Source organism: Cygnus olor, chromosome 3, assembly GCF_009769625.2.
Source record: "Cygnus olor isolate bCygOlo1 chromosome 3, bCygOlo1.pri.v2, whole genome shotgun sequence".
Taxonomy (NCBI): domain Eukaryota; kingdom Metazoa; phylum Chordata; class Aves; order Anseriformes; family Anatidae; genus Cygnus; species Cygnus olor.
Window position 1 is genome coordinate 107,580,739 of NC_049171.1, and position 26,015 is coordinate 107,606,753.

General features: G+C 46.4%; 1 protein-coding gene across 2 annotated transcripts; it reads left to right on the forward strand.

The window, feature by feature from the left end:
* Positions 1-3: 3 nt before the first annotated feature.
* SNX5 (sorting nexin 5) lies at positions 4-15,155 on the forward strand. 2 transcript variants are annotated; one of them, XM_040551702.1, is made up of 13 exons: positions 4-134; positions 6,724-6,828; positions 7,322-7,432; positions 8,006-8,127; positions 8,487-8,610; positions 9,236-9,331; positions 10,206-10,311; positions 10,397-10,472; positions 11,301-11,340; positions 11,428-11,514; positions 12,580-12,739; positions 13,485-13,570; positions 14,595-15,155. In XM_040551702.1, exons 1-13 carry the CDS (start codon positions 102-104, stop codon positions 14,640-14,642), a joined length of 1,194 nt encoding a protein of 397 aa, XP_040407636.1. In that variant the 5' UTR covers positions 4-101; the 3' UTR covers positions 14,643-15,155. The 2 variants fall into 2 exon arrangements, with proteins under 2 accessions (XP_040407636.1, XP_040407637.1); XM_040551703.1 differs by lacking the exon at positions 4-134 and having other exon boundaries at positions 7,299-7,432.
* The last annotated feature ends 10,860 nt before the right edge of the window (positions 15,156-26,015 follow it).

The following is a 26,015-nucleotide window of genomic DNA, read 5'->3' on the forward strand; positions in this document are numbered from 1 at the left end:
GCCGGGAGGGGGGGGGCGGTGGCGGTGATGGCGGCGTGAGGCGGCTCCGCCCCGGGCTATATGAGGCGCGGCGGGGCAGGGGGCGGGCGGCTGCCGGCGATATGGCTCTGCTCCGGGAGGAAGCGCAGAGCAAGGTGAGGGCTGCCCGGCTCCTGCCCTGGGGGTGCTGGGGCTCGGAGGGCGAGGTCTGGCAGCGGGGAGCCGCCTGGCATGGCGCTGTGCCCGCCGGGGGGCGGCTTGTGCCGTGCGGTGCTGGGGGCGTGAGGGCTGTCTTCTCGTCCGTGCTTCCCCCAGCCCCTGGGGGATGCCTCGGGAGGAGCTGAGCGGAGTTGAGCGTCTTGTCCTGCAGATATTTGTTTTGGATTGCGAATTAGTCAGTGCTTCTGCCTCCTGATCCGTATGGAACTTAGCAATGGGTAAAATATCCGTGCTCCCACCTTTTTCTGCTCTGCATTAAACTTAGCAACGAGTAAAATATCTCTCACTTAAGAATAGCGAGTGGAAAAGCCTCTGTGGGCTTGGATCTGCGGGTGGGGAGGTGAAATGCCAGCTGTCTTGCAGCACCTCGTGCCTTTGGTCCTGTGCCTTCCTGCCTTGGTAGGCAGCAATCTTGGGGGAAGGGGGAAATGCGCATGCCGAGGGTCCAGTAGCTTTAACCCCAGCAGAAACTGGCCAAAGATTAACCAGGTTTGTCAGGTAGTGGGGCCGCCTTGGGATTCTGGCTGCTGGGGGGAGGATAGAAGTGCTGCTATCTTGTCTGTTCCTGTTTACTTAAGGAAACAGCAACACGAAGCTGGTATGTGGCCCGTAGATAAAAGCCTCTCTGTCTATAAAGGAAACTTAACAAGGTATTAACCTTGAGTAGGAATCGTTGGGAAGTATAAACTAAAAGCTGACCCTGAGTTGGCAAAGCAGGAGACAGTCAGGATACGTGGGAAGAAGAAGGGAGGGTGGGATAAGGGGGAAGTGCTGTGGGAAAGGCAGTATAATGGGGAGGAAAACACTCTTCAGAAAGTGAAGTAGTGAGATTGCCAAGCTAAGCTTGTGTGAATGTACCGGTGTTTCGTAATGTCACTGTTTTGATAGCTTAAGTGCAGACTTGAGCTTTCTGAATACTGGTCTAGATCAAAATGGTGACAGTGGGTATTGTAGCAGCTCTTCCTAAAAAAAAAAAAAAAAGAGTCAGTGGAAAACTGACTGTAAAAAACTGTCATCACTTCTGAACAGCAGTTCTTAGTGCCAGACAACTTCTTCTGGGTGCTCTGGGAAGAATGAGACCTATCAGGTCTTGCTTATGCTCCACAAGAGAACTGCTGCATGGGAGCAAAAGCTTGTACAGAGATGAACTGCTAACAAGGTGAAAGCTACTGAACAGGAATAATGTACTACCCAGGACATAAACCTCTGTAAAGCTGGCCCAGCAGCCTGGACTGATGGTAAAATTTCAGATCCATGGGAGTTGAAGAATGTATGGTGGGGCTGTATTGCAGAGTTCCTTCTGCCAGCTCTGGCCTCGCTGCAGGAGGCCACTAAAACATTCTTGTAAGTGCTGAACACGGCTTAGGGGCTTGCTTCTGTTGCACAGTTTCCATCTTAGCTGGGCATACTTCATGTTACAGATGAAATATGGGCTGGAAGTGCTGTGCTGTGCAGGCAAATTGCTGCGGCGGGGCGGATTTGGCCTGCGCTGCCAAAGCTGCTGCTTGACTCCTGGAGAGCTGTGGGAGTGGAGAGAGGGGTGGGGGTGTCCTGGGTGCTGCTAGCTGGAATAAGGGGAACTAGAGGCTTTCGCTTGGAATATGGGATCCTTGAATGCTGCCAGCCCCGTCCCTCTGTAGGTGTGTGACCGCTTGCTTTCTGCAGAGTGAAGCTGAGATCCCTGTGGCAGGAGAGCGGAGTCATCAGGCCTGCTTGTTGCACAACCGGTAGCAACAGGTGCTATGGCTGTAGACCCTGTCTCCTGCTTACTTGGCAGGCACCACGCTTGGTGAGGAACTTAGAGGGCTAGACTAAGCTGCTATTTGTCTTAGAACAAAGACTAAGAGGGCATAATCAAACCATTGCATCCCTGGAGTTCTGCTGTCCAAAATGACCAAATTGGGGGTCTGCTGTAGCACGAGTAGTGATGTGAAGAGTGCATGTGAGAAGGCTGGTTTGGTTTTCCTGGTGATGTGTAATTTGTTTTACTTTAGGACTGTTTCAACTAAATATCAGAGAGCTAACAGCAGGTCTGTCATGAAGGCTCCAAAATCAAAGCTTTTCATCTACTGTACTAGCTCCTTGCTACTGCAGGTGTGCGGGGTACTTTCAGACATATTTTTACTATCTTGATTAAGGGGAAACTTGTGCTGAATATGACTGAAACATAATTCTAGCAACTAATGCCTGTGAAATGTGCTGTCCAGATACTTGGAAAGGCTGCTGGTTAGCTTCTGGGTGTTGAAATGAGGTGCTCTGGAACTGAAAGGTCTGTATAAACTTCTAGAAAGCATCATGATCTTCTAGTGCTCTCTAGAGAGCACTTATGCTGGTTTAATTAGACTACTCTCTAAAAACTAATGGATGCTGGATAGTGGCAGATGTAATTACTGCTGACGTCTTATTTGTGGCTGTTTGAGTGGCAGCAGGGAGGCGATCAGCAAAAGGATGCTTGGTTATAAGGTAGCTGACAATATGTAGAAAGCTCTGATGTGTAAACTGTTGAAGGGGTTTCCTTGCTCCTTCTAGGAGCCCAGTTATGTTGGAAACCCCTGGATTAATCGGGTTTTGAGAATGAATGCGGGTTCTTACGTCACTAGTGGTTGGATGCTGTGTCACAGCTGCTTGCACTGGCAGATTCTTTTCTTAGAATGGAGAAGTAACATGGTCATCTAAAAATGATGCTAAAACTGCAAGGAATGTAGCTTCAAAAGCAGCAGCTCAGGCCGCCCCACAGCCCTGGGCAGCCTCTGTGACCAAGGATATTTCCTTCCACTGGGTGCTCGCAAGCATGAAGGTGTGTGCTGCATTGAGGGAAGCCTGGGCAGAAACTTGTTCATCAAGTTGAAGTCTGAGGAGCTGATGGTCGGTGCTGGATTGTATTCAGGTGGTCTGACTTCTTTTTTTATTGTCTTTAAGCAATGGAAATAAACAACTGTTGCAAAACTCTGCCTGGATTGGCCGGAGTAGTGCCCTCCCTGCTGTCTCTTCGCTTGGGCTTCTTGATGAGGCGATTATGGTACTACCTAGGGCACTGCGATAACATCTGGGTTGTGTCCTGGAGCTGGAAGCGATCGATATGATGACTCTGTTGTTCTGGAGAGCTCTGCTTGATGTCCTGCTCTAATTTCTGGGTCAGGCTAAGTAGGAGTCATGGTGGACAGTCTGAACAGGGAAGAGTTTTATCCCTGAATCCTCAAGAAAGCCAAAGGATCCCAATGCAAGTCACTAAAGAGGTGTGAGCCAAGAACTTCAAAGCATCAGAGCAGCTGCAACAGCTGCTGTGGTTGTTGCAAACCAGAAGCCTCCAGAACCTTTCTGAGGAAGGGAAACGAGAGGTGAAAGTGGGGGCACTGCACTGGGCTTGGGGAAGTGCTCAGGTTTCTAACACAACCTGCCTGTCTCCCTGGTAGGGGCTGCCATCCTCGGCACCTCCCTGCTGTACGTGAGGCGTGCTGTCACCTCTGCTGAGCTGTGGATATGGCTGAATATGGGGAGCTCAGCTGGGGTGACTTCCTGGGAAGGCCCTGGGCTGTGTGTCTGCTGCCGTACAGGAACCAGCTCGGGGCCTGCAGATGAAAGAAGGCTTGGCAAAGCCTCCGTGTGACCATAAGCGAGTTGTTTCTCATTCCTGCGTGTAGGGTGGGTGTAGAAGGAATGGAGTAAAGCATCCTGGAGGATGAGTTGCTGGTGCTGATCGAGGGCTGGTGCAGAGCATCTGCTTGGGGTGCTCCATGGGTGAGTGCCTTGTGGAGCTGGGACCAAAAATGGGGCTTCTTGCTCCCAGTTCAGTGGGGAAATGCTGGTCCAGCGCTTCCTGTGGGGGAACAAAGCCCTCTGCCCCAAGGTTGGACATTGTGAATGCTCTCTTTGTAGTATGAGCCTTTCTGCCGTGGTTGTGTAATCCAAAAGGTCCCCGGCCTGCAGTTAGGAGTCTGCAGTGACCTTCACAGGAAGAGAGTAGACCAGTGGTTTTCTGGTCCTCAGTTCCGTATTACTGAAGGGCCTGAAGCTAAGACTCCTTAGGGGCAGAGTTGATAATCCTGTGCTCTTTTCCAAAAGTGATACGCTTGATGTTTCAGCCTGCAGCGGTCAATAAGCATAAACTGGGCCATGTATGTTCACAGCAGATGTAATGGTACACAAACTGCTTTGACCTGACGAAGCAGTACCACCTCATGTCCATACGCCCCCACCTCCTGTGCAGGCAGCTACTCAGCACGGAGGGGTGTGAGGACAGCATCTAATCATGGGTTACTTTCTCTGCAACACTTAATAAGAAAGCTCACAACTTCGGGACTGGATGATTTGTGTAATCCTTCCCTTAGTTTAGCTGAGGGGAAGCAGTTTCCTTTGGCTTATCGTACTTTTCCCAGACTCAGCAGTTTGTATTGTTAGCTCTGCTGATCCTGTTTGGACAGTGAAGATAAGTAAGCAGGATGCAAAACACCGAGTAGAAGGGTCTGCATCTCATACTTTGGCTGCTAGCACGGTCTGGCTATCGTAGCAGGACGTGCTCTGTAAGCTCAGTGCCCTCCCTAACCCCAGCAAACAGCTGGGATGCAGCAGGTAGGAATCTTTATATGGCCACAAGGATGGAGGCCGTGGTGGCCGGGGTATCCCTCGCTCAGGCATGAGGAGCTGAGCATAACAGGAGCCCCTGGTGACAGCCAGAGCCAGCCAGCAGCAGGCTGGGTGGAGGCAAAAGCTGCCCTGCAGAGGTCCCTTCTGACCTCAGCCATCCCGTGAGAGGCTCTGCAGCCCGAAGGCTGGGTCCTCTGCAGGCTGGCAGAGAGGTTTCCTGCCTGCCGCTCTGGATTGCAGTTCACAGATGGCCGGAGCAGGGGGAGGGAGCCGCCGAAGCTTTTTGGAAGTGACGCCTCACCTTAAAAAGGGCAGCCTCTCAACAGCTCTTGCGCAGCTTTACAGGAGCTTAAAGTGGCATCTGAGCCATCTGTAATGTGAGGGGGTTGCTCAGATGCTGTCTGGGCTGCCGTCAGATGCCTGTGGGCTCGGCGCTGGGTCTGGTGCTTGGCTGGTGGTACCTGCAGGCTCCTGCCTGGTGGCCTCTTTTGGCTAGCATGCTGTGGTGTGGCAAAACAGCATCGGTCCTGGACCAGCTCTCTGCCTTTCTTTCCTTGTAACACGTTTAAAATTTTCCCTAAAGGACAGCCTTGGGATTTGGCCCGGCTCTGACAGCTGCTCTTCAGCGCACTTCCCCTGTTGTGATCCCTGGCAGTTTCTCCCTTGTGCAGAAAATAAGAGTGATGTGTTAGTGCTGAAGGAAGAGCCTCTGGAGAGACAAGTCCTGTGGCACAGGAAGGCACCATATCGTGGTAGGCTGGGCTTCTTGAAGAAATAAGTCCCCTCCTGCTAAGGAAGGCGCTGGCTCTATTTAAGGCCACTCTTTGAATCACTGAAGGTAAATCTGGTCTCTGTTGAAGCTGGTATGCTCTGGGGCCTCCTGCAAACAGTTTTCTTGGGGCACATCCTCACAGCGTGCTCTGAAACCTCTCCCTGGCTGCTCTGAGTAGAAGCAAATAGCATTAAAACGTTGCCAGGCCCAAAACTGTGTCTAGGGAAGATAAGACCTGAATTTAGCAGAGGGAAAGAGACTTGTGGCTACAAGCATAAATAGCTTTTGTAAAGCAAAGTTCAGGTATCGTTGAATCTGGTTCTTATTCTAGCTTACTGGGGCTTTTTTTAAAAAATGTGTGCATTCTAGCAGCAATTAATAACATGATGCCAGGTATCTTGAGAGTAAGTTTATGCAGATGTGGTGTTAGTGCCCCGGTGTTCTTGGGTTTTGGTCCCGTTTTTGGCAAGCAGTTGGACCTTAGACTCATACAGGAGTCTAAAGAGTCTTTGTGCAGCTGCTCCCCTTTTCCCCCAAGGTCAGGGAGAAGACAGCCTTTGCAGCTGCCAGCAGCTACTGGAGATGGTGCCTGCCGTCCTTCTGGGAGATGGGAATGGTACAGTGACCGATCTGCGCCCGGGGAGGAAGCACCAGCCTATGGCTTGCACTTCACGATAGATAAAATCACTTAATTCTTCTTGTGCCAGACTGAAGCAGCTGTCTGATGTAAGGATGAGGAAACGGATCACAAGACTACGCTATTAAGCCTGGGATGATGAAGAGAAAACTATTAGGGTTGTTACTCTCTTCAAAATGGTATTGTAGGCTTTGGCTTGTTGTACTCCAAGTAAAGAAGCTGGAGAAGTGCTGGAAGGAGAATGCTTCTTCCTAGAAATATTCCACAAATACCTTTAGTGTGATCTCTAACGATTGGTTTTGCAGACTTTAAGCTGCAAGCCTTTAAGCCTTTTTTTCTTTCATGTGTTTGGAAGGGAAGGCTTGTGGCAGTGATGTGCAGCTTGTGTCAAGGCTGTCATATTCCTTCATGTGTACTCTCCTGGAGGCAGCAGTCCAGTGCAACACGGTTTTTGTTGACAATGATGACCAGTCTAGCTTCACTAAGTCCGCTTGATGCTTGACCAGGGCTTGTTCTGTGAATTCTGTTACAGCTGAGGTCTGTGTCTGTAGACCTGAATGTTGATCCTTCTCTCCAAATTGATATACCGGATGCCCTGAGTGAAAAGGACAGAGTGAAGTTCACGGTACATACTAAGGTAAGAAGATCATGGGGTACTAAGTAGACTTTGTAAATATGATGCAAATACTCTGTTTGTAGTACACATACCTGCAGGGATGGGCTTGGCGATGAGGAAAATCTCATTAGATGGAGTTTTTCCACTTAGAGGTGGCCTGAGGCTAAAAAGGCAGAAACTTTAAATTTCCTAAGTCTTGAATGCTCCATTTAGAGACAAGGTAACTGATATGCTAGGTTGGCTTTCCTAAAACTGTAGTTTGTGATCAGAAGGCCGGGGGTGGGGAAGCCAGCCACTGTGAAACTTCACAAAATAAACTGTATTAATGCTGCTCTGCAGCAGTGCCTGTTCTTTAAATAGCGTCCTTAGTAGTAAGACTCGCTCGAGTGCCAGCTCAGCTAAAAGAGTAGGCGAGGCTCTTACTAGGCAAAATAGCTTCCTTTGGAAGTAGACAGAACTGTTTCTAAAAGCACTAATTTACAAAACAGTAGGGCTTCTATATCTTCTCTTCCAGACTACGCTGCCAGCTTTTCAAAGCTCTGAGTTTTCAGTTACAAGGCAGCATGAAGACTTTGTGTGGCTGCATGATACGCTCACTGAAACTGAGGAATACGCCGGACTCATTGTAAGTACTTCCTGAAAATGCGATTCTAAACAAAATACTACGGTGATTTAATATGGAAACTAGTAAAGACACGAAGTTTGCTTTACCATTGTTGTTAGTGTTTCGTGACTTGGGTATTCCCTATGCTTGCTTCTGCTTTAATTACCAAACAACTCGAGTGTTACGGCTCTACTGTTAAGTTTCTGTGCAGTTTGGCTGGGAGCAGGAAAACAGCTATACCCTCTGTGAGTCCTCAACCCCGTCCTGGTACTGATATCTGCCTGAAAATGACACAGTGGGCTGCTCTATTAAATAGTCTCTTTGGTCAGGATTATTCAGCTGCCACAGGAGCCGCTGGCTAGTGGGTGGAGAGTAGAGGCTATTCCTCTTGGAATAGCCCCTGCGCTTCAGGGGTACCACAGAGCTGGGAGGGGCAATCAAGCACCTAGACATCAACTTGCCTGTAGGCTTCCTGGGTCCAGAACCTTCCTGGCTTGGTATGACCATATGAAAGAGCCTCTCTACAAAAGATGAGAAGTAATTTTGGGAAACTTACGCTTGCTATCATCTATCATTAACCAATTCCTTGCCTAGATACCTCCAGCACCTTCAAAGCCGGACTTTGATGGTCCCAGAGAGAAGATGCAGAAACTAGGAGAAGGAGAAGTGTCTATGACAAAAGAGGAGTTTGCCAAAATGAAGCAAGAACTGGAAGCGTAAGTAGAATGAGTCTGCTGCTGAAGGCTGAATGTAAATAAGTCTCCTGGGAGAGCAACGTATTTGTTGGTTACTGATGTTGAGTGTGACTATTCTGGAGAGTGTCTGCTGCTGCTGCCTGATATTCTGTAAAATCACTGGAACTGGGGAGTTGTCAAAAGCTTTTCTCAAACTGGAAAACTTCCTCAATAAAAAGACTGAAAATGGCTTCTCTGTGAAAATGGCTTCTCTATCACTCTATAGAGAAGCTCTATCACTACTTCAGAAACACACTGAGTATTTTTCCTGGAAAAGCAAAGCAATTATTTGTGCAGTGAAATGGGTAGTACAGAAGGGATCTGTGTTTTTTTCCTTTCAGTGAATACCTTGCTGTCTTCAAGAAGACTGTATCATCACATGAGATCTTCCTTCAGCGGATTTCTTCTCACCCTGTGCTCAGCAAAGATCGCAATTTTCATGTTTTCCTGGAGTATGACCAGGATGTAAGTCGCTTTTTCCTTTCCATGTGAGGCAAGGTGTTACAAGTGGTATCCCTCTTCTGTGCAGTTAGACTGCTATGTAAATCTACACACAGTGTCAGTGAGCAGATACTGCCTGTAATTCTGTGAGATGATTAAAAGGTGAAGACCTGTCTTTAGACCTTCTGCCATAAATCTCATAGCATTGCTTAATCTTGCTCAAGTTGGTTAGGAAGCCAATTTGATGTGTCCTGGGATCTTAGGAACAAGTACGGTTTAGGTGTGCCTTTGCTGTCATGTGTGCCTCGTGGTCCTTAAAATGGAAGAATGGAAGTGTGTTGAAGTTAGTATTACATCTATTTTGTTGCCTCATTATCAGTGGTGGATGCTGATCCAGGAAATGTAAGGAGAAACTGAGATGTTCCTGGGAATGGGGAAAATCTCTGGCACAGACCAGTTGAACTTCTAGTAAAGCCATTTGTTCCCAAAGCCATTGTACAGCTTAGAGGGGTGGTTATGGAGAGCTTGCAAATCAGGCTGCTTTATCACATGCTAGATACAAATTATATCACTACTCTGCAAACGTTTAAAATAGTCACTTTTTCCCCCCCTGGATGACTTTGAAGCTGTCTTGGTCTCTCTGTTCTAGCTGAGTGTTCGGAGGAAAAACACAAAAGAGATGTTTGGTGGCTTTTTAAAAAGTGTGGTAAAGAGTGCTGATGAAGTTCTCTTCTCTGGAGTCAAGGTAAGGTAGCTGGTTTTCCTCCTGTTCACCTTACTCTTGATTGCTTCTTGCTTCCTTCTTCAGGGAAGTTGGTTATCTGCTTTAGGCTTGATGTGTGTGAGGCTTGGAGCTGCTATGCTAACCTCACAACTTAGAACAGCAGTGTGGAGTAGCCTATATTAATTTTGACTACTTTATTTAAAAAAAAAAAAAAGTAAAAGGACATTGAGGCTATAGACTGTTTAAAAATTTGAGAGTATGTTTCAAGTGTCTGATGCACAAGAGTTGCCAGAACATGTGATACCGGTGGGGAGGAAGGAATTTATACCTTCAGCAAATATATTTTTGGCTACTTCAGGGTCTGAACAAACATGATTTACATGTTTTTGCTTGTACTAGTTAAGATCAAATACCAAGGACTCCTGTAAGTGGTCCAGCTTCAGCTTTTCTACCCTGTTGCCATGGAAGTTCTTCCTAATAGACTTGCCGTCTGAAAAGCAATGTCATAAAACATTACAGTACATGTGTCTTGTATGGATGTGAAACAGGCTTGTAAACTGCTTAGTGTTTAGCTACTGTGCAGCGGCAGGCCCAGGAAACAAAATTCCAACAGCTAGTACCCTTGAGGGCTCTCTGATAACTTACTGGTACTTCAGACAGCCTGCAGCACTGAATAGTTGAGCGTCAAATCCATCTTCACTTCACTGTGAAGAAGAAACTTAACAAATAGTTTGGAAATCCTCAGGGTGTTTTTTGTGAACTCTGCTTTTCCATAGTGAGTGACAAGCATAATCTTCAGGTGGCTAAAGTTCTTTGTTTGGACCCTTCCCTAAACAGGGAAGAGCCTGTGTTCTGTGGTAAAGTAACTGACTTAACAGGTTATACTCTCTTTCAGGAAGTAGATGACTTTTTTGAGCAAGAGAAGACTTTTCTTGTAAACTACTACAACAGAATCAAGGATGCATGTGCAAAAGCAGATAAGATGACAAGATCTCATAAAAGTGAATCTTTTCAAAGACCTTTCTAAAGACCTGCAGTCTTGCTGAGTGATTTTTGTAGCCTGAAAGCCTTGTCTTGTTCTTGCAGATGTCGCAGACGACTATATTTATACTTCAGCCTGCTTGAACAGCCTGGCATTAGAAGAACCTACAGTTATCAAAAAGTAAGCAACGCTAACTATTCGTGAACATTCAGAGTCCAGGTATTCTATGTTTTCAGAAAATTAAGGGGAATGAGTCATAGCTGGTTTGGGTTTCTTGAATTGCATGCAAGTGGCATTGAAACTTTCCTTTGATGTTCCTGGTGTGACATTTCTAAAACTATCAATTGCATTGGACTCTCAGACTAGCTGACCTCTTGCCAGTTGTGCAGTAGAGCTGAATTGTACTGCTCATTAAAGCTCCTTCTAAATAGAAGTCTCCCTGAGTGTTATTCAGGTCACAAACTTCTGGAGAAAAAGAAGTTTGTGAAAGTTAAGGGGTTATGCATATGTTTTCTAATGTGCTGTTAAATACATCTATAGCTTATACTAGGCCTGTATTATCTTCTGGACCTGGGAGGTTCCAAAATAGTTTTTTTTCCAACTTATGGAAACCTGGTCATTTTAAGAGGTAAATAGTTTTTAATAACTTTGCTATTAATTCACTGAAACCTTATTAATACAGTTAACAGCTGAATAAACAAAATGATCCATCAGTCTTGGGGAGTACTAGTGGGGAAATTCTCTACAATATCTTCATGCTGCTTATTGTTTCTCATCTTAATGGTGTCCAGCTGCTTATCTCTACTGGTCTGTTAGGCTGGAATCCAGCACCTCTTGCATTAAACTTTATGTTTAGGACTGTGCCTAGACCTTCTTTCAAAGCTCTTGTCTGGATATGTGTGTAGGAACAAACTCCAGCCTTCAGCTTCCTGGTTTCATGCTAATTGATTGTGGCATTTATCACATCAAAATGTCTAACATTTACTTGCAATTTTCTTCTTCCCCAAGGTATCTCTTGAAAGTTGCTGAGCTCTTTGAGAAACTCAGGGTAAGAGAAGTTTTGGAAAAAAAAAAATCTGTTAATGTGGATGATGCTGTGTCCTGTTACATACAAACTATATAATCTCTTCTGCAGAAAGTGGAGAGTAGAGTTTCATCAGATGAAGACTTAAAGCTCTCTGAACTGTTGAGATACTACATGCTCAATATAGAAGCTGCTAAGGTGAGGAATTTTTTTTTGAAGGTCTATTTTATTAGGGGGATTGTGACCCACTTTTATTTGTGCTTGGAGAAGACAGGAAGGTGGACCGTTGTCTTGCTTAAGAAATCTGGTACTTCTGAATGACAGCAGAATATGGAAGCCATGTATTGGCTAGCTGTGGTCCAGTCCCTTACTGGACTAAGGGTACAGCTCTCTGACCAGTTCCTCTTCGGCATGTAGAGGAAAAGAACTCATTGGATTCCTGCAAGTTAGAGCCAAATGAGTTTCCAGTTCTGGCACATCCATTGTGTGAGTTCTCATGACACATACTGATAACTACAGCACTTGGGATTTACTTAATGATTTCTAATTAGTCCTTTTACGTGGACATGTGATAACGTGAAAGTGACTGGAGTTTGGAATTCTATCAGTCCTGCCTGGTAGATGGATGTGACTGCGAAACACTTGCCAGTAACAAATATTCTAACAAATATTTGGCTTGGCAAGGGCATGACTATGCTGAGAAATGGTATCTGGGTATATTCTGACAGGCCTCTCCTTCCAGTGCCATCTCCAATGTCACATACCCTGGGGCATTCAGTACAGGCTATGTGTGATGTACTGCTCCAAGTATTAGGACTATTTTGCTGCTAGATTAGAAAGGAGTTGGCACTGAGACGTGCTGCTTATGACTAGGTTAGTATAGTGCTTCAGTCAAATTGCCAAATCTCCAAGGAACGAAATACGCTGTATGCCCTGCTGGAAGCAGACTGAGGGAATTCAGAAAGTGCTATTACTACTTGGTGGGAAGGCCCACCTTATAGAAGGATGAAACTACTTTAAGGGAAGAAGTGATGTCTACAATAGCCCTCAAATTTCATTGATTAAGGCACAAGTGACTGTCCTGAACACGTGTTGTACTGGTGAAGGGCTTTTGTTGCTGGGCTAAGAATACAGCAGGTTATAACAGCTTCTTAGAGAAAGCATGATCTGGTGCTGAAAGAAGTGAAATCTCCTGCTAAAGCATTTGTAACCTCAGTTTGGGCAATAGTCTTAAGGATTTGCGTTATTCCTGTGTACTTTCAGGATCTTCTGTACAGACGTACAAGGGCTCTCGTCAATTATGAAAATTCAAACAAAGCTCTAGACAAAGCCAGGCTAAAGAGCAAGGATGTCAGGCTGGCAGAGGAACATCAACAGGACTGTTGTCAGAAGTTTGAAAAGATTTCAGAATCTGCAAAACAAGGTAAAACAGGCTTTGCTGTGTTTCTCCTGAAGGGAGACTCTAATGCAGCCCAGGTCTCCATCTGACCTTCAGCAACTGAAGTCTGCTGAAGGCTGTCCTGAAACAAGTAGTCCACACATACCAGGGACAGTGTAAATGTCTGTAAAAAATGATGCAACTCAATCTTTTGAAGAATGATTGCCTGAGGCTGGTCAATGTCAGTACTAGACCAGTCTCAAGTATAAGCCCCCACTTGCTTTCTAGACTGAACTCTTGTTCTCAGGCTCCATCTGAATATAACAACTCAGGCTTCTGATTTTCTCCAATAGAACTGTGCAAATAGGCTTTTCAGCTGTCCTGGGACAGAGCAGTGCCTGATACCAAGTCTCACACAGCTTCTTAGTTGGATGTCTTTGGCCAATATAAAATAGAGACATACCTTCATGGTGCACACTGCTGCTCCCTTCCTATTCCCAGTGTTCAAATGCTCCAGTTTCTTGCAGAACTTGTGTGGCCTATTCCTGTTTCATTTGTCTTCCTATAAAACCTCCCTGTCTTAGCAGAGAAATAGCCATCTTGTCTACTAAGATAGCATATTGTGTGATGGAATGCATCTTCTGGCTAGAAATAAGACTAAACTCTCAAATCTTTTTGTGGTCAAATGCTGTAACAAGAGCTGTATACTATGAAACAAAGGGCACTACTGAAACTTTAGTCACTACTCTGTACATATGTCTAATCTGTGCTTATTCTTTCTTCCCTACAGAATTGATGAGCTTCAAACAGAAGAGAATAGCAGCCTTCCGCAAAAACTTAATTGAAATGGCAGAACTGGAAATAAAACATGCAAAGGTGTGTTCTTTGGAATTTGACGTATGTAACTTGAAGAAAGTGACTAATGTTTAACTTAGAGGACTTGCTGAGTTTTCTTTAAGGCTAGGAAGTCTAAAATAGAATTGGCAGGCCCTCTAACTGAGATCTGAAGAGGGGAAGAGAAAGGAATTGAAGGTTTGTAGGTGTTGTGCATACAATGAACAAGTGCTGGCAGTCTTACCTGTCTCATACAGTCAGTCTGTTTTCAGCCTGTCACTCCTAGGACATTGGCCTATTGTACTGTAAATAAGAAGTCTGTTTTGCAGGTAGTAGGCAATATCTCACTTAACTTTCTGTGATGCCTGCAGATGCATCATCTTAGGGAGTTTCTCCACTAGATTCGGGAGGGGGTCAGCTGCTGTACAGACAAGTGCTGTGAGAGCATGTTCTGCAGCCTGTCATCTAGCTGTCAACCCTTCTTAACTAGCTTATTAGCGAAAGGAGACACTGGCTTGCAGGTCTGTCATGAGGCCTCTGCCAAGGTGTGCTGAGTGTGCTTGAAGTAGGATAGGGAGACCACACTGTGTATTGTGAGCTTAATCTAGGAAAGTATGTACTGGTTGCTCTCTATGTAGGGTCTGCTAACTTGGCAAAGTGGGAAGCCACCGGAAGAGGTAACCTCAGCCTCTCTGAGGAAGAAGAATCTAATTTTCTACTTCCTGATTGCCCTGAACTTCATCACAGGTAGCTGCTTCAGTGCAGTGCTTGAACGTGACACAAGAAAGGCTCAGTTTGGCCCACTTAAGTTTATTGCTTTCCTAGCCTCCTGCTCCTCTCTTCCTTCCCACAAAGTCACAGTTGCAGGCCTGCAGGGAGGGGCAGATTTCAGACTGATCTGTTTGACACATTGCCTGAATACTTGTTCCTGCAATATAATCTCTTTAGCACTGACAATCTACAAAATCCTGGGGTGGACCTACTATTTTGAAAGCTCCTGCATTGTGGAAAGCAGGATTTAAACAATCAGTCATACTCATCTGAAACTAATTCTCTTCCTTTCCAGAACAATGTATCTCTCCTGCAAAGCTGTATTGACTTGTTCAAGAACTAAGGCGCCTTATTCTGAAAATGTGAAGAAAAAAAGCATCAGTTGCACTCAATGGCCAAGGGGAACTTATTGGCTTGATTTCATTAGCTTAAAATAAATATTGTCACTGAGATTATGACTAATACCTAAATATATTGATAGTGATGCATTGAGTTGGTATAAATGAGAGCTGAAATGCGTATGAATTGTCTGGATGTAGCTAACATCCTGTTGGCTGATAACTCAAAATGAGTCAAATGTAAGAAATCAATTTGATGTTGACTGACTCTTCATCTAGCAGAAAACGTTTTCTGAGAAGAACTTTTTGTTTCAGCATCATAAAGTGATCTGTCATAGCCCTGATATATTTGAAACTTGCAAGTGGGAATGACTTGTGTAGTAATTTTATAAAGTAAATATCTTAACATTCCACTTCCCAGACAGATTTCTACTACAGTATATTTTGAATTTCTATAAACACATTCAGTATTTGTACACTTGGATGATACAGCAAATAAAGATGTCTGATAAAAACAAGCTGTTGCGCTATGGCAAGACTGTCATTTTACATCCCACACAAACAGGCTTCAAGTACAGAATTACCACATTACTCATCACCTGGAGCTCTTCATTGAGAGCACTAGAGATTACATATATTTGACTTGGTAGGATTGCTTTCAGAATGGGTGTTGACATGAAATGTGGGGACTTCAGGTCATGCTGCTGTTTGAGTAGCGCTCAAACTTTTAATTCCTCTATGCTACACGGCAGGGAAACTAAACCTTTCTAGAACAGAACAGTGTCTAGATGGCTTGGACTCCTTCAGGTTACATTACAGCACTTCATACTTATCCATCTTGATACCTCCTGCTGGCAAGGGCTGTCCTCCAGAAGCACTGAAGAAGCCTTGAAGTCCTCTATGTAAGCTAAGCCTCTGTATGCCTGGTTGGCCATGCTAAGTTTACATTGCCATAGTTTAGGCAACTTGGCCTATAAATTCCAAGGTCACCGTGCTACATTTTGGCTGTCAACTGGCATATGTGGAGATGGGTCAGCAAGCCATACCCTTCCTGAGGCAGCTTTCTGTGGAGTGAAAAGAATATCTGAGCATGTTATTTCTTATGTCTAAAATTTCTTATGTCTAACCACCTACTTGTGCACAAAGTAGGCTATGTAGCTACACTCTGAGCAGGCTGCCTGAAGCAGTTTCAACCAGAGAAGCTCTGAGAATGGGCTGCTCAACAGCAGTATCTAATGGTTGTTCAGGAGTTTACTCTTCCCTAAGCTATTGCTTTATTTATTTGGAGCCCCCATGGAAACTGTGCAGCTCTTGGTAGCCACAACCTCCTGCAGTGGTCTAAATGGGAAATATCTGAACTCTGTCACCTTTTAACTTCATTTGACAGGAGCAGTTTCAGCTTATGGTTGATGAGATTTCTGGCATTCGTGTTCAGCCTCTGCCCAAATAGCTCACTTACAGCAGCAGTTATAAAAGCACACTGCTTGTGGACATCCGGCCCTTTATAGATAGGGTTGGTAGGTACCATTGCACAGGCATTATATTGCATATGACAAAGATAAAGCACTTGTCCTGGTTAATTATTCCTCCCAAGCTGGACACTTCATGCTGGCAAAGCTTTGACTCTTTCTGAAACTGTACAAATCCTTTTGCGCTCACTTTGGCTGCTTCATTCAGAGAGCAGGCTGGAGATGCTGGGCTTTGTTGGTATGCCAGCTGTGCCACGATGAACTTCTAGTCTGCTGTGGCTCACAGAAGCTGTGGTTGCTTCTTTCCCTTCCATAGCTATTGCACATGCTACAGGGCGAGTAGTATCCCTTTGCTTATGATGCTTGGCAGTAATATGCTGTTTATATGGTGGATCTTTCTGAAACTGGCTGTAGTAGTTGGGTCATCTTTGTAAATCGAAGTCAGTAGTTAGGAGCGTACAGGTTGTATCAGTATTTATGCTGAATCTGAAGAAGCTGGGCTCTGACTATGTTTGTCTTTAACTATGTCAACTCAGTTTGCAGGTTCTCCCCCTGAGAAAGTCTGCACCTAGTATTTATATGAGAAAACACTTTGTCTTTACTTCAGAAGCAGTCTAGGTTGTTGTGGGCTACATGCGCTGCCAGCAACTGTGTGTTTGAAGCTTTAAGTGAGAATCTTTTTACTCTTGCATAGCCTGACTTGGATTAAAGTACTAATCTAATCAGATTAAAGTATTGGAAAGATTTTGAATGGGTGTAACTAAGGTTTTATACTGATGTTGTAGTTAGTTAAATCACATTAACCGCAGGAAACTAGCTAGAAAGTAGCCTTTGTCAATAACGCTGTTGCTTTAAAGGAAGCTGCTTTGTGTTAGCTGTGCCAGTAGAGTGCATCACAGTCAGCTTCAATGTCTGAAGCGAGTTGACTTGCAAAATACTACTCACAGCACAGATCATGCTCCTGGAGGCCAGTGGGTGGCAGCCTGGGACAATTGCTGGTAACTAGTAGCACCACGTTTGCTTTCAGACTGAGCTGCAATGAAATACTGGAAAGATGCTGCATAGCCTAGTTTCCTACCTGACAGCTAGACTGATGTTGATATTTGAAAAATTGTCTGCATGTGCGAACAGTCTGCTCATAAGAAATTAAAATCTTTAACTAATGTAATATGGCTTGCCTTGTAGCACGGCCTTGAATAGAACAAAGATCAGCACAAGCAAGTTGGTGTAACAAGACAATATAATCAATGTAAAACCAAGTGTTCAGAAATATTGCTGAGACTCAATTTAAAAGGCAAAAGCAGAGTTTATAGATGTCCCATACAAGGGCTGACTGTTTAGCGTACTCTTACCCATCACATCTGCGAAGCAGTTTATGTTTACAGCCTGTTGCTCTGGTCTAGGAGTTGTGTTTCTCCACCAAAGCCCATCCACAAGCTTCACCATTGTCATGGTTATTGTGGTATGTGGCTTTTTGTGTGAAGACAGAGGGAAGACTAACTATGATGAAGTTTACTCAGGCTTGTTAAACATCCAGCTCTAATTTTGACAGAGGCAGTCACTGCTATTACCTGGAGGTAGGAGATAGCACAGAGAAACTGCCCTCTGAGGGAGAGTGCTTCTACTGGCGTGCAGCTTCTGGGCTGTACAGGGTGTTGTAGGATACAGTGCTCCCTTCCACACATGGTAAATTCGGAGTCTGGCTTTTTCTGTTCCATCTTGGGAAGGAGCAGATGTTTTTCTTTTTACCCTCGCAACAGATGCACGGATCCTGAGGAATCCAGCTATGTGCTCAGCATTAGGGAGCAGGGAGGTGATTCATGTCCTTGGACAGCAGCCGCGCTTCTCTGCTTACAGAGAAGTGAAGGTGATTGCTGGGATGGTGCAGGTGAAGTGGCTAGAACCAAGCCCGTGGGTGCTGCAGGTTTCTGGCTGTTTCCAGCAGAGCTGGAAGGTAAGACAAGAACAGAGCTGTGGATTTGGGTCAGTGCAAACCCAGAAGGGGTTAGCTTAACCCAGAAGATAGCTGGATGCAGAAGGCCATGGTCTTGGTATGGGGAGTTTGCAACGGGTGAGGCATGTTAAAATGAGAGCATTTGGGGATGGGTGAAATAGGTATCAATTGTACTCAGGGTGTAGGCAGCATCTGGGCATTGGAAAACTGCAGGTGGGAACCAACCTGGTCAAGTATGATAAGCTGATAAACATGTCCTGTTGCATGAGATTGCTATTTCAAGTGGTGCAAGAAATGAGGAATTCAATAAAACAGTGTTCTGTAGCCACAGAAAGGGTACGATTAAGCGTCAAGTGTGCTTGGAAAAAGAGCTGTTTTACCCTGATTTATGCAAGTACTAATGATTCTAGGGAGACACATCACATGCTAAGGGTGGTGAACCGTGAAGAGAACAGTTCCCGTGCCTTTGGGATACAGAAAGCCCAGGGAAGCTGTGAGCATGGATTGTGTATGCTAAGTTATTGCTGGTTTTGTGATGCTCACAGTGGTTCTGCAGCTATGACTAGCTTCACGAGCCTGAGAAACTCTGCTAAACACCCTGGTCCTGGCTGGAGGGAGAAATTCAGCTGCAGTCTGAGTTATCTTGGGATGATTACTGATGTTTTAATTAGGTTTATCACCACTAGTGTTTTTTTTTTATGTGCTCCTGATTTTTTTCAGCTTCTCTCTTCTCTGCTCTATCCCATTTCTTCTTGATTCCACGCACTTCAGGGATGCTCAGCTCTGATCTGAGGCCCTGTCCTCCAGTAGCTTTGTAGCTGTGTGCTACGCTTCTGATGGCAGCAAACGCGAATTTCTCTACATGTGGAGCTACGAAGATTCTCCTGGTAGGTATTAATAGCCTCTGGCACCTGCAGCCTCTCTTAAAAGACGGGGAGGAACAGCTTGCTTGCTTGTGCTGTGAAGCAAAGAGCTCCGCAGAGGTCCCATTCTTGAGCATAGCTTTCAGTACTCTCCTGCTATCCTAGCACTTGCTGCTGTGCCTGAGCGAGCAGCTCTGAGTTATTTCAGCTTGTGCTCCTGAGAAACACCTGCGTCACTGCATGGTTACAGTGGAATAGCTGAACTGGCTTTGAAATCTGCCCATTTGCAGCTCACTAGTCACCGGGGAATGACTACCAGCTCTGGTGATCCGTTTTAATCCCTCAGGTCGTTGCCTGGTTCTGGCTTTAGACCTGCAGCCGGCTGGTTTCTGGAAACGTGCTTTATCTGCTATCAAACACTGTCCAGTGGCTGAGCTCTGGCGTGGGCTCAGCCTTGCTTTCTGTTTACTTTTTATATTACAGAGCTGATGAGAAGGCCCAGCTGAGATCAGAGTCCATCTCAGCTGGGTTTTCGTGCTTGCGTGCTAAAAATAACCCCTGCTGGGACAGCCTTATAATTTGAACAGACCAGCAAGAACAGGACCCCGTTTGCAGGGGAGGGGATTCACGTAGAGCATGGAAAAGGTGACTTGCCTGTCATCCCACAGGGAATGTGCAGCAGAGGCAGAAATTTAACTTGGATCTAAAATCCCAGTCCAGGGGCTCCCGCTGTCTCGATCTGCTGCTGCTGGAAGCAGCCAAATGAGTTTGTGATTTCAGTTTGACTGTCCCTTGGCCGCGCTTTGCTGCTCTTCTGTGGAAACGTGGTAACTGCTGGTGTGACTGTTCTGTGTCCAGCCCAACGCAGTGAAATGTGTCAGCTTAAGTGGCTTTTAGTGCTCTGTTTTGTGGGTCTGTTTTACTTGGCAGCGGCATTGCAAGGTCACTTTTTGCAGGGAGGGTGGCGGAGTCCCAGGCGCTTGGAAATGCATTGCAAGTACTTTGCTGCTGATACCTCAGCTTCTTGTCAACACTGAAAGGCAGAGTGCAGCGGCCAGGTCGTGTGTGCTTACTGCGTATAACACCTTAACTTCTTTTGGGTAAGGCTATAGGATTGTCCCTATCAGTTAAAGGGATTTTAATTCATTTTCTGTTTCTTTTGTTTAGCATAAATTTACTGTTACTTACCAACTTTCCTAAGCCTGTTCTTTATGAAACATGCCTCTGACAGTCTGATTCACTGGTATAAAAAATGAGTGAAAAGTATTTTAGGGTTCCTTTTTGATGCTAGCCTACTGCCTGCTTTGAAACCAATTTACTATTTTACTGTGTCTGTTTTAGTTTGGATCAGGTTTGTTCTGATAGAAACCACCCAGGCCTCTCTCATAAGGCAGCACAGGTTTAGTTTGCACCTGTGGCTCAGCTCAAAAACTTACCTCGGGTTTGGCTTCATTTAGTCAGAGGCTCCCAGCTCTTTCTTGAAGTACTCCTCCTTGAAGGTCTTGCTCAAAAAAACCCTCATCTTCAGGCATAAGAGGTTAATGAGTGATTTAGCAGAGCTACGCTAGTAAAGTTGTCTAATTAAATTTGGTCAGTGAAAGATGTAGTTTCATCACAAGCTTGCTGCCACTGAAAGGGGATGGCCTCACTTCCCCTCCTGTTTTGTTCCTCTTGCTTCCCTTGGGCTGGTCCTGATGTTCGTGTGGCCGTGTGCCAAGCTGATGTAACTCACTAAAATGGCATGAGATGGGCCAAAATGGAGGTGGGCCAAACCAAAGATGGGCCTGTCGCCAGCTCTGTGTACTGAATCTGTGTTCCTGGAGCAGAGCAACACGCAGGCAGGCCGAGAGGGGATGAGAAGGGGAGACTTTGCAGGGAAGGTTTAGCTCAGCTCTGCTTTGAAACTGTTGGACCAGTGCTTCCTTTTCGGGAGGGACTTCTAAACCTGCAGGGGGAAAACGTGGGCCACGTAACCCCAAGGCTGTCTGCATGATGGGGACTGACTCCGAACTGAGAATCGCGCCTTGTTAGCAAAGGCTTTGGAAGGTGGTTAGTCAGCTCTAGCTGGGAGGTGACGGTGTTGGTGCCTTCTTCAGAAAGATTAGTTTCTGAAGTACTAGTAGGGACTGAGATCAGTTTCTGAAGTACTGGTAGGGGTTGGGAATAGCTTCCCATGCGTGGGCAGTTGCAACACTGGAGATTAGCCCCATTCACGAGTGGTTCTGGACCGTGGATGTGGAAAACATCAGCGAGCTGAAGCTTGGAGCGAACAGGCAGTGCCACTTTAAAATTTTTCATTCTGCTGTGGAGATTATTGGCACGGCCTCCTTCAGTAAATGCAAGGTTGTTGCCATGGAGGACAGGAAATCCCTCGTCTGCACAGAGAAGGAAAACATTGGAAACTGTCCTACTGTAAAGCACAGCTGCCTCTGTGGGGGAAGAGGGGTGCTTGCTAGCATGGAGTGTTTTCCAAAGGTCTCGGTTTTGTCTGCAGATCTTTGCACGTTTGCTCTGTCTTAGAGTGCTTCTTGTGTGTTTGAAGAGGCGATGGACAAAGGAAGTGGGAGCAGCTGGTTAGGACTAGTCCTAAGTGCCCTGATTAATGTGAGAAGCAGAAGGGATTTTCTCTTGGGAGTAAGATATTTAGCAAATTTACACTATTTGCCTCTTACTTTAAATCCACAGTTCCTCTTATTCCTTTTTTTTTCCTCTACTGTTTGCAGAGGAAGGTCTCTGCCTTTTCTTCCACTGGGCCTCCTAAAGCAGGAGGCATTTCTGCAGTGGTGGGTCTGTATTCTTCACCTGGCAGTCTGAGGCGTGTCCTGGCTGCTGCTGCTGGAGGCAGGGGCAGCAGTTTGGGCCATATTTGCAGCTCTAGCAGCTGCCTGGTTCCTGCAGACACCTAGATGGTGAGAGCTACCCTGTCCCTGTGGGACAGGGAAGAAGTGAGATTTGAGAAGGATCTTTCAGGACGTGTTAGCACCATCCTTCCAGTGCAGGCTCTGCGAGAGGACCCAGTTCCTGCAGGAGTTGAGACCAGATAAGTCCGTGGGGGCTAATTAGCTTCGTTGAGCCATTGCTGTTAGCTTCAAGTTACGTAAAGGTTGGGGTGCTTGGTTGCTGCTAGGTGCAACCACAATACCCATGACCAATATTTGTCTGTCTTTCCCACCGTCTGCCTCAGAGGCCAGATCAGCAGATTACCACTGATGCACACCAGTGGTTATCGATAATCTGCAGAGGGGCCACTGGATCAGGAGTTTCCCTGCCTTCAGAAACAGGTTTGTCTGTTCAGGTCTGGTTCTGTCCCATTGCTGTCCTGTCTGTCCACACTGTTGTAGTCCTGAGTTGTGGTAGGTGATGAACAGAAGCAGGTAGAGAAAATCCTGGCTGACTCATGGAGCTTTAACCTCTGCTTGGCAATGTTTTCTGGGCCAAATTTTTATGCTGACATTCACGAAGCTGAACTTGCTGTTGCAAGGCTCCAGAGGATATTTCTGCATTGTAGCCCATGGTGTTATACAAGGTGTCCTGGCTGGAGAGGAAAGGCAGCTTGTGCTTTTCAGCTCCTCAGTACACACCAGTCAGTGTTGACTTGTAACACGGTATGTTTAAATGAGCTGTGTGCCTCCTAATGCTGTATGCTGTTAAATCAGCAGCAATGCCTCTGGGTTATGTCTTGGGGGTTGCTCATAGGGATGGTGTGGGTGAAGCCAAGCACCTTTGACAAGCAACGTGATGGGAACAGCATCAAAAACTCAGGGCTCTGGTTGAGGGGTGAAACTCCCAGATCTTCCCTAAAGCGACTCCAGGATTTCCCTGGCAGCTGTTCCTGGACTTGCCACAGCCCAGCTTTTTTGCAGTGCAGGATGATGTAATCCTAGTTCAAACAAGCCTCTTGCATGGTTTCTTCTCATATTGGGAGAGGAGGCTGGAGTGTCTTCTGATGTAACCTGGCATCACGTTGACTTGCACGGATGCAAGGCTGATTTACACCGATAGGGCTCCATGGCCGTGTTTGTCTGGCTCTGAACATGGTTGCTTTTGACGTCTGTCTGGAGTCAGTATGCAGTGACCTGATTCATGTCTTCCTTTTATGACTGAACACAAAGCACCACCACCTCCTTTCTATACCAGCCCTCCCTAGGTATATTTGCACGAGTCACGTCCCACCCTCTGTGCTGCTTTATTTTCCCATTGATAACTGACAGTATGTTTATATGTCTTCACTTTGACGTGCTTCCTCTGCCCAGATGGGAGACCAGGCTTTTTAAACTTAGCTGGGGCCTGTTTATTTGCATCTATCTACTGCAGAAAGTTTTTTGCAGCCCTGGGATGACCTTCTAGGTCTGGGCTGGCACCATTTGGCCTGCTGGTGCAGGTCCTGTCTCAGTTTCTTTAAGGCTGCCAGTTCTTTGTGGAGTTTCAGCCCTATGCCCTGTGAAACATGCAAGGTGATGCAGAAGCTGGTCACTGACATTGACAAGATGATATAAAAAAAACTTCCCTGTCCTTCCTGTGTGCAAAGAGAAACAAAATGTAGGAATTCAAGGCAGTAAATGAAGACGGTGATGGTGTAGCTTATCTTCAGTTTGGTTGTCAGCGACAACTGTTCTGGCAACTGTGTGCTGTGTGGAGTCTGTCTTATTTTCTGGAGGGGCCAGGCCACCCTTCGGTATGAAGGAGGAGGCAAAGGAGCATGGCTCTGGGGAGACTGAATGAATTGTATGTCACATTAGGCCCTGGGACAGTGTCTCCTTGTCCTGTGGCAAGGCTTGGCAAAAGCGCAGCCAGGGTTAGCACTGCTGCAGGAGGAAGCAGGGAGGTATTAGTAGTGGAGCCAGTGATGCAAAACAGGGTGGCTGGGTGTGCTTCTGCCCCATCTTTTCTATGGGTGCAGACACTTATAAGTCCTATAAGGCACTTCTAGGGTCTCTGGAGAGGGTGACTTTTACAAAATCCTTGTGCTTGCATTGCACCAAGCACAAAGTGTTACGTGGGGCCTGGATGCTGCAAGCAGCTCAACCTTGGGGAGAGGGGAAGAAGGAAAATGCACTGTTTATTTGCTGTCCTTGGAACTGCGCATGTAATGTTTGCCTGCTTGAGTGAAATTGCAAGCTGGAGGATCTATTCTGAAGGAAGAAAGATGATGCTTGGCTGAAAAACTTTCCTGAGGCAGGGTAATTTAGTCTACAGAAACTGGTTAATCATAGGAGCTATGTGGTGTGTGAGTATGCAAATCCCGAACCACCACAGCTCCCTCAGTGCACACAACAACCAGAGGGAGGTACAATGAAAACAGGGAGTTCTCTGTGGGAGACAAGCATCCCTGTGTCTTAGTGGGGAAATCTTTGCAAATAAACCACATGGCTGTGTTTGGTTACAGAGGAGCTAAAAAAAGGAGCAAGGACGCTGAGGATGGACACCCTGGCTGGTAGCTGATGAGAGATGGATTACTTCAGTGAAAGACAGAGGTCGCGACAGCTTCCTCCCCTCTTTCCTCCTGGGCTTCACCCATGGCAGAAAGGACATAGGAATCGTGTTATCACACGTTAGTGCTGTGCTGTTGAGTATTCCTGCTCGGTGTCCGGTGCCCCACCAGCAGACGGGCTGTCTCCTTGCTCCTCTTGGTGCTATGTCTGGTACAACATGGAGCAGTGGGCCCAGGGTCTCCTCTCAGCTCCCCATGGGCCAGATGGACAAAGCACTTTTGGGGAGACTGCAGGAGGTTCAAAGACGGACCACTTCTTCTGAAAGCACATCAGAGAGGAGGAAACGGGAGGCTTGAGGGCACCCCCTGCCCTCTGCCAGCCCTGGTGTGCCGCTCTGCGCGTAAGCAGGGCCTGTCAAAGCCGTGCAATAAGGCAGTCCTGCAAGGAGGCTTGTTTGCCGAGCTGTGCGCTGAAATTGCCCAATCCTTGTTTAAGTGGCTGCCGTGTGGCTCTGCAGAGAGTAACGAAGCAGGTGAAGGAGAGGTGGGCAGGGGGCTGCCCCCAGGTGACTGCAGAGAGGGGCCAGCATGCCAGTGGTGTTGGGGTGCTGCTGCCTCACAAAGTTGGCCAGAAGAGTGGCAGCACTTCCCAGCAAAGTAGTAACGTGACTTCTCACAGCTCAGCAGTTGTTTTCCCTTGCTGCTCACAACACCGGAATAAATTGAGGATCCCCTGGTTGCAGGACCGTGTCTTAAGCCCCCCCCATCAAAGAGTTTAGGGGTGGATGTCTCCATATCTGCAGCTGCCTTGTTTGCTGAGTGTCCCCACAGCCCCACCACGGCCTGTTTCTCGGCTAGGCCTCCTGTTGGGCCGTGTGAGATGTACTCCCGCCATATGGTTTTTGTTGCCATGAATGAGTGAGGCCAGAAATCTGATATGTGAAAGCAATATCACGGCTGATTTCTTGGGCTGGTAAGTACGGGAATTAGAGAAATACTTCGGCATGTTTCAGTGAGGTGCTTCTTGTAGCGTAGCATTGGGCTGGGGGACGAAAAGCAGAAAGTGGAGAGTGATCAGCTGTGACTAGGACACCACAGCAGGTGGGCGAAGGTTTTTAACATGAGTGTTTCCATACTTCAAGGTCCTACTGTAAATTTGGGGGGAATATGTTTCTTTGCCGAGGCAAGGCTGGATGAAATTCTCCCTGTTAAATATCAAAAGCAGTTTCTGCTTCCCTGGCCAACAGCTTGCTTTCCAGCCTTGGAAAAAAAGAAAAACCCCAGGAAACTGGCCTGAGGCTTCAGATGTCTGCAAAGGTCAAATTAAAGAAGAATTTTTGCAAGAAAACCAGAGTGAAAGGGGATCCACCCCTCACCCACCTCCATCCCTCCCCCAGGGCGCTTGTCTTTAGGTCTCCAAAAGGAGAAAGGAGGATGTAGGGGGGCACATTTCTTCAAGGAAGTATGCAGGAGTGTTTTTTGTCCCAGCTGGCTGGGTTTGGCCAAGTCCATGTATTATTAAATTACCTCCAGAGCAGGGTAGCCATGTTCATGCTGCCTGGTGGAAATGCTGTCTGGCCCACGCTATCTCAAATCTGGGATATCTGCAGAACGAAGCTACTTGGCGTGAGCTCAAGCCACACCAAGGACCTTCCTAACAG

Excerpts from the sequence above, each read along its gene's own strand:
- SNX5 (XM_040551702.1), top strand. The coding sequence starts at position 102 with ATGGCTCTGCTCCGGGAGGAAGCGCAGAGCAAG. Across the intron at positions 135-6,723 it reads GGGAGGAAGCGCAGAGCAAG|CTGAGGTCTGTGTCTGTAGA; the intron begins GTGAGGGCTGCC and ends ATTCTGTTACAG. Across the intron at positions 11,515-12,579 it reads TCAATATAGAAGCTGCTAAG|GATCTTCTGTACAGACGTAC; the intron begins GTGAGGAATTTT and ends GTGTACTTTCAG.